The following is an 8223-nucleotide window of genomic DNA, read 5'->3' as shown; positions in this document are numbered from 1 at the left end:
TAAGAACATACAATCCAGAGGTCTTTGATGATGGGACTAGCATGCTTGCAAAGTTTCAAAACATCTTCAAAAGATAAAGGATGAAGAAAATGGAAAATACCTCCCAACCAGCTCCATAGAATTTTACTAAAATTGCAGTGCCAGAGAATATGGTTCATTGAGTCTTCCCCATGATGACATATGAAACATAAGCAAACTGAAAACCCTTCTTTCTCAAATTTTCATCAATAGGACAAATTTCTCTTGTGATTTTCCAAACATTTGCTGAGACAGAGGAAAGAACAACAACATTCCATATTTTTTTTGTACCAGTGGAGCTTAGGCATGGGCTTACTGATTTTCTTTACTGCACCAAAAACAGTGAAGCATCCAGAGTGAGAGTTAGTCCAAATCAACAAATCATCATCTGATTTTATAACTGGTAATTGAGAAGTGCTAAAGAACCAATTATTAAGTTATTTACTGATCATCCTTTTATTTTCTTACATTCGAGACGTATAACACCACCATTTACTCCTTTGAATATCATTCATTAAAAGTTAACAGTTGAAATTAAGGTCGGTAGATGATGAGGTTTGGTATTTCCAATTGTGCTCATTTTTTGTAGGAATGTAGAGTCTTATAAAAGGAACATATCAAAATATTAGATTTAGATTCATTGTCGTTACAGTTTTGGTGAGAAAATGACGCAAATCATGTATGATAGTGTCCATCTAAGAGTGTCCATGGATCCTACCTCTATTATTATCACTCGACGCTCGTCTGCTTTTTGGCACTCGCCTTTGTTTTTATTCAAATTAAAATATGAGGTGAGGAGTTTCCTATGTGAATTCTTACTTTGATTAAAAATTCTTATCTTGTTGGTAAAAACAATTCGACCAGATGGATGTTTTCTCTTGTTCAGGCGCCCTGCGGCAGTTCCGGTAGATCAAAAAGAAGAAGACATTATTTAGGATAAGTTTCATTATAACAAACAGAATATTATCATACACATGATTAGACGATAGCGTTGTCATACACTCAAATCCAATTAAAGATACGAATCATATGATTCAAAACTGAATTAAGGAAAAACAAAACAAAAAACACAGAAATGAACTAATCCATCAAAGGTTTTCAGTAGCTAGTACTCTCGGGCTTGTATGCGATGAAACTAACACATTGTACTTGACGGACGTTGTCGAATCCGATGATTCTGATGAAAGAGTCTGGGTAAGCAGCCTTGGCCTCCTCTAGCTCCTTGACAACCTGGGAAGCGTCGGTACAACCGAACATGGGCAATTTCCACATTGTCCAGTAACGACCATCATAGTATCCAGGGGTGTTACCGTGTTCTCTGTACACGAATCCTCTGGCGTCGAATTCCAAACAGGGAACCCATCCATTACGGAGAAGGTAGTCGACTTCCTTTGATAATTGCTCGACGGTCAATGGAGGAAGGTATGAGAGGGTCTCAAACTTCTTCAAACCAGTTGGTGGCCATACCTGCATGCAGTTAACTCTTCCTCCGTTGCTGGAGATGGAGGTGATGTCGGCTGATTTGTGGGTGACGGGGAATGCAGAAACGGATTTCAAACCGCTGAAAGGTGCAACCATGGTAGCTTGAGTGGGAGCGGAGCTCCTTACGGAGGCGACTGCAGCAGAAGAAATCATTGAAGAAGCCATTTTTTCTTTTCACTCTACTTCTTTCTTGCTTCTGTGTGTTTATTTCTAAAGAATAAATAGGGCATTCCTCTATAACCTTATCCCACTTGTAACTGTAATGAATGGACTCAATCGATCTACATTTTCCCCTTGGGTTGAGATAAGATAAGAAAACTCGTTATGCCACACTTTTTTTTCACAAGTGACACTTACCCACTTACTAGTATTTTCACCAGTAACGCTCAATAAAATTTCATTCGATGTGGCAGTCCAAAGAATATTTATTTTCAAAGAATATTTATTTTCAAATTATTTTTGAATTCCATGCGAACTTGTGGAGGAAAATAGCTGGGTTGTTTTGTGGATTTGAAATGGCATCATAATCTTATTTCACTAATAAAATGTGGTCTGGAACTCTGGGGTAGGCTACCTAGAGATGGAGTCAGGGTATGGAAGAGAGATTGGTAGTTAGAGTAGAAGGGAGATTTCTTCTCAAAGATACTCAGCATTACTCAAGTTATCAGCTCCTCTAACCCAATTCTAAAGTACTAGTACGGCAAAAATACCATGCGAGCAATACTATCACCGTGCAACAAAGCTAACAGTGCAATAAATCTAACAGACTTTTATTTTTTGATCAGTCAAAAGGAAATGTATTATAAAAGGCACACAAGCCGTGCACGGGCAAATACATCTTAAGGAGAGCAACATAGCCCTAACAAAAGTAAAAACAGAACGAAGAAACTAAAGGAAACGCCGATTGAAACCAAGAAACATCAAGAAATACAACAAAAGAGAAGACATCTTGACGAACCTAGGAAACAAAATACGAAACTAAAAGCCGCCAACCAGGGTAAGAATGCAAGCTACAATTATGTAAGATTTTCATCCACCTCCTCTATGTTTAAGCCCTTATGATTTTCCCCACATCATTGAACATTTCTTTGCCATTTTCTTTCGAGGAGGGAAAATTTAAACCCATTATAGAACCAAAATCCATGAGTTTAACTGCTGAAATTTTGTCACTAGATCTAGCAGAACATTATCCAAAGCCCTAAGAACTTTGGATCATACAAAGCCCTAAGAACTTTAGATCAATAATAAATCTAACAGACCTGTTTCATACAATGTCCAAAGCCCTAAGAACTTGGTAATTTCGATCTTAATAACTGGACTTTCTCACAAACAAATGTTATTTTCACAGCCTTCATTCAACTTATTAATGAACAAATACAACATTGCAGTCCTTCAGAAACAGTCTAATACTTGAAAAATAAAGAATCCGCTCACAGTAAACGCATTTAAATCACAATTCATAGGTGAAATTTCAGGAAACAATCACAGAGCGTGAAATGGCTGTGCACTAAGGGCATCATTGAAGTCCACACTCCACACAAGTTACCAGGTCCAACAAAAGTGACTGAAGAAACAATAAAAAAAAAGCCTTTCTGCTGCAGATAAAACCAATCAAAAAAAAAAACCTCTGGCAAAGTAAACTAAATGGAGGACTAGTACCAAATTCATAACAGATGCACACAGCAGAAGTAGAATAAGAAATGTCGCTGTAAATCAGTATGCATCATACATGTACTTGTGCAGTCATAAGAGCACGTGCACCATGACATGGCAGGTAGGATACTAAGTCTAAGAGATGACACAATTCATTTCATTAGCTCACTGCGCCCAACATATATGACTGAAGCTCACTCCAACAAATGGACTCCTTTTTATAAGCAGAAAAATCAGTATTTCTTCACCTTTGGCTTTCATTCCTCAACCTTTATATACTGAAGGAGTTATCAGAAATAACATTTTATGATCCCTAGCAAACAAACCATAGTTTAACTCTACAAACAGATGACTTATTATTCCTCTTTAACACCATCATAAAACCTTAGCCACCTCTATGTTTTAGCTGCTTGGTCATTTGGAATTCACAATAGTCCAAAGAGGCATATCATAAGAGCTTTACCTACAGATAATCAATTGCCATGAGTCTGTGTTCCTTACTAACGTAGCTGATGGCACAACTTGCAAATTCAGTAGAAACCAAATATCAACAAAATAAGCAGCTAAAATCAAGGTTAACAATCATAGCGTTAAAATCAATTGCCATGAGTCTGTGTATGGTATACTGACATTGACATATTCGAATAAGCAGCAAAATCAAGGTTGTGTGCTCTTCAGATGTGACACTGAGACCACTTTGGGGATCATGCCAAGGTGTCAGACACTAACTTACCAACCCATCTATGATTTACTCATATACCATACATCATTGACAAAACAACAACCAAGGTGTGACGCCAAACCTCACTTAACCCGTTACAAATATATGCAAAAAAAACGTAAAGATAATGCCCGTCTTTCTGCATGGATGTACACTATTATCTGATTTAAAGCACCTACAAAAAGTACAGATGGCATTACTCACAAAAAGTAGTCTTTTCGGTCTATATTGCAAGCAAACCATCTCTCCATCTATTTCACACTAACAGTTTCCGAAGTATCTACCATACAACGTGGCATCACTTTAAATTCCATGGATCTATGTGCAACTATGCCAGTTGTCAATCATCAGACATTATGCATATTATCATCTTTCCTAAGATAAGTCCGCTTAATTCATCAACAAACAATAGAAAATTGGAAAGAAATTAAACCGCGCCCAATTCAACAGACATCATTTAAGACCCTAAGAATGAATCAATACTAGATACCAGCAAATAAACCTAGATTTCATTTTCAGAGCAAAACAAAACCTTAAAGAGGAGAGAGATTACTTGGATTTCGTAGTTTTCCTTCAGCCCTTTAGGAAACAGTGAAGTGAGCTTTCTTGCAGCTAATGGCTTCAGATTGTAAGATTTTTTAAACAATTACAAGCTAAAAAAACAAAGTTCTTTGAGCATGTAATCAATGTATGTCATCCCTGCTGATCTCAAAAATGGTACTGCTATTCCTGATGCTGCTGCAAAAGCCACTGTTATTTCTTTCTCTCTCCAGAAAGGGAGAGATTTATCTCCCTACCACTTTTGTTCAACAATTGTTATTACTCATATATAAGTAGAATGAGTCGCAGACAGATCAACTAACCAAAGGAGAAACTAATGTGCCATTACGTGAAGGAATAATGTTCCACACCATATTAACTGTTTTTAACAAGAGAGGTGAATAGTATGCAAATTGTGGTAGCACCAAAAGGTTGTAAATGATTTACAAGAACAGCAGTTAAAAAGGAAAAACAATGTTCTAAAGATGTGGGCACAGTACTGCAATGAATTTCATACTAAGTTACTAACAGATTAAGAGTAGAAGAAACAGATGAATAAAAGAAAAGGCTGAACCCACTAAAGTCATACACAAGTGTGGAGGATGAGTGACGAGTCATGTGTTATAACTCAAATTCAGAGATAGCTACCGAGACAGGTTCATGGCCGTGAACCCTCAGGCGGTATATGCATGTATGAGGGGCTCCATGGTTAGAAGCAAAGTCAAATCTAACCATATTAACAATCCGCTTTTCTCCTGACCCCACATTGAAGGTTTGAGCATTACTTCTGTCAAGACCATAAGCAAACTCAGCCAATCTAAACATCTTCTTCTCACCCAACCTAGATACACCAGCACCAGCACTAGTAATAGTCTCAATCTTTTGATACCAGCCAAAAACCCAAAATTCCTCTGGGGCACTGAGTCTAAAGAAGGACAATATGCCCCTGCATCAATGATTATACTCACCAAGCAGTGCCGAATATCCACACCAACATCAATGATTGATCGCATATGATTAGTACAGACAACATTACTAACAGAAAGTGGTTTTTTCGGTCTTAATTGCAAGCAAACTATCTACTTCAAACTAACTGTTTACAAAGTATCTACCATACAACACAATGTCACTTTAGAATTCAAGGGTCTATGTGCAATTACGTCAGTTGGCAATCATCGGACATTATGGATATTATCATCTTTCCCAAGAAAAGTCTGTTTAATTCAATATAAAATTGGAAAGAAGTTAAACCACGCCCAATTCGACAAACATCATTAAACACCCTAAGAATGAACAATTCTTCATACCAGCAAATAACCTAGATTTCATTTTCTAAGCACAACAAAACCTTAAAGAGGAGAGAGATTACTTGGATTTCGTAGTTTTCCTTCATCGCTCTCGAAAACAGTGAAGTGAGCGATCTTGCGGCTAATGGCTTCAGATTTTTTAGAATAATTACAAACGAAAGAAGCAAAGATGTTCGAGCATGTAATGTATGTCATCCCTGCTGAACTCAAGAATGGTACTGCTATTCCTGATGCTGCTGCAAAAGCCATTGTTATTTCATTTTCTCTCCAGAAAGGGAAACATTATGCATATATCTCTAATGAGTCATAGACAGATACATAGAGGAATAAAAGCTCCTACACCAGATTATCTATTTTGAACATAAGAAAGATGGATAAACATTAAGCAAATTGTGGTGGTACCAAAAGGTTGTAAATGATTTACACGAACGGCAGTTAAAAAGGAAAACAATGTTCTAAAGATGTGGGCACGATACTGCAATGATTTTCATTCTACAAAAAGATTAAAAGTAGAAACAGATGGACAAATGAAAAAGCTGAACCCACTAAAGTCATACACAAGTGTGGGGGATGAGTGAAGAGTCATGTGTTATAACTCAGATTCCGAAATAGCTACCGAGTCAGGTTCATGGCCGTGAACCCTTAGGCGGTATATGCATGTGTGAGGGGCTCCATGGTTAGAAGCAAAGTCAAACCTAACCATATTAATAATCCTCTTTTCTCCTGACTCCACATTGAAGGTTTGAGCATTACTTCTGTCAAGATCATAAGCAAACTCAGCCAATCTAAACATCTTCTTCTCACCCAACCTAGATACACCAGCACCAGCACCAGTAATAGTCTCAATCTTTTGATACCAGCCAGAAACCCGAAAGTCCTTTGGAGCGCTGGATCTATCATAAGCTACACTCTTAGAAACATGTTCAACAGTCACAGCCTCTGGAATTATTGCTGTCCTAAGCATAATTACCACATACCCTTGAGATCCTTGTAGAGGAAAGCATTTACCAGGCTCCCCAAAACTTGGTTCTAATACTCTTTGTGCATCTGGATGAACTCCATAGTGTTTCTTGAAAGGAAGCCAACTCGGACCCTTAGTAACCTGAAACCATTCAGAATGATCAAGTACCAAACCTCCCCCAGAAGCTAATGCATAATCAACCATTCCTAGTCCATCTGATGCATGTTTCTCAATCTCCCTGTCAACAATCTCCTTGGCGAAACCCCTAATATCATCCAAACTCCATTCATTTTCACTTCCAACACCACCATTACTATCACCCTTCTTAAACTCATCCAAAAACTTATCAAGATCTTCCTTAGATAAAATCCCACTACCCTTCAATTCACCAAAAGTTTTTCCCAATTCATCAGTCTTATCTCCCAATTTCTTCAATTCAGTCTCATACTCAACACTTTTCTCATCAATCTTCTTCACAATTTCTCTTCTTAAACCACCAACTTCACTCCCAATCTTTCTATCCATGATTTCAACCTGAACTTGCATCATCTTGGTAGTCGTTTTTGAAAACGACTCCACCTCTGCAATTCGACCTTCAATCTCCGAATTAACAACACTACCAACACCAGATTTCACAGCTAAATTTCTAACCATTTTGAAAAGCCCTAAAATTACAAGAATAAGTACAAGATTCTTGATGAAAATACTAATGATTCGCTTCCATAAGGGTTTGTCAGATGATTTAGAAACAATCTTTTTACGCCGAGGAAGAGGAGAAATCACCTGAGTAGCTTTCTTCATATTTGTTTCTCTGTCAACTGAAGTTTCCCCTATAATCGTATGGCTTAGATCTCGAACTCCGTCGTGTCTGATCTTTTCAGAAACTCCAACACCACCACCATCACCACCACCTTCTTGAACACTTTCGAAGTTGGAAGATTTCTTCTCCGTAACAGTTGAAACAGTTCTTCTCATTGTTTTGAAAAATCTTGAAACCCTAGATTATTTCTTTTGGGTTTGGGCGCGGAAATAAAGCATTTATGAGATTGTTTTGATTTTGAAAAGATTCGCTTTCTTCGTCTTTGAAATCTATTTACACAAATTCCTAACGGAGCGTGTGAAAAACAAGGGCAAAACAGCCCCTCCCACATATCTTGACATGGTGGGTTCAGAAGGGCCCCTGCTAACTCCCAAGAGCGTGGGTCCGTAGTCATGTAAGAGGCCGGTTTTGTCCTTATTTTTTTCACGGTCTGTGTAGAGCGATTGATCTATTTATCGCAAAATAATTCATCTCCTTTTACCAGACAGCGGGATGTATGTTGGGGACGTTTATTACATACAAAGATTTGGTTTTTCCATTTTTAGCCTGGCGTTTTTAAGGGCCACTCAAAAGGATTTAGGGACCAACAATAAAACAAAAAAGGTCACCCAAAGGGAAAATGTAGCCAGTCCTTATCTCGCGTAATTCGTAATGGCGAAATTACCCTTATATATTCGGAGGATATGATAACATTGTTACCCTCCGAATGCAATCGGAAGCC

General features: G+C 37.9%; 2 protein-coding genes across 2 annotated transcripts; both read right to left on the bottom strand.

The window, feature by feature from the left end:
• Positions 1-945: 945 nt before the first annotated feature.
• On the bottom strand, positions 946-1708 carry LOC113306566 (ribulose bisphosphate carboxylase small chain 1, chloroplastic-like). The gene has a single exon (XM_026555494.1). The coding sequence runs from the start codon at positions 1663-1665 to the stop codon at positions 1117-1119; it is 549 nt and encodes a 182-aa protein (XP_026411279.1). The 5' UTR covers positions 1666-1708; the 3' UTR covers positions 946-1116.
• Positions 1709-5969: 4261 nt separating this feature from the next.
• LOC113302580 (SUN domain-containing protein 1-like) lies at positions 5970-7784 on the bottom strand. Its single transcript, XM_026551514.1, has one exon. It carries the CDS (start codon positions 7655-7657, stop codon positions 6311-6313), a length of 1347 nt encoding a protein of 448 aa, XP_026407299.1. The 5' UTR covers positions 7658-7784; the 3' UTR covers positions 5970-6310.
• Between the last annotated feature and the right edge of the window lie 439 nt (positions 7785-8223).

Source organism: Papaver somniferum, chromosome 8 (genome assembly GCF_003573695.1).
Source record: "Papaver somniferum cultivar HN1 chromosome 8, ASM357369v1, whole genome shotgun sequence".
Classification (NCBI taxonomy): domain Eukaryota; kingdom Viridiplantae; phylum Streptophyta; class Magnoliopsida; order Ranunculales; family Papaveraceae; genus Papaver; species Papaver somniferum.
This window is presented reverse-complemented; position numbering and strand designations above follow the sequence as displayed.

Coding starts and splice junctions, on each gene's coding strand:
- LOC113306566 (XM_026555494.1), bottom strand. CDS start 1,665: ATGGCTTCTTCAATGATTTCTTCTGCTGCAGTCGCCTCCGTAAGGAGC.
- LOC113302580 (XM_026551514.1), bottom strand. CDS start 7,657: ATGAGAAGAACTGTTTCAACTGTTACGGAGAAGAAATCTTCCAACTTC.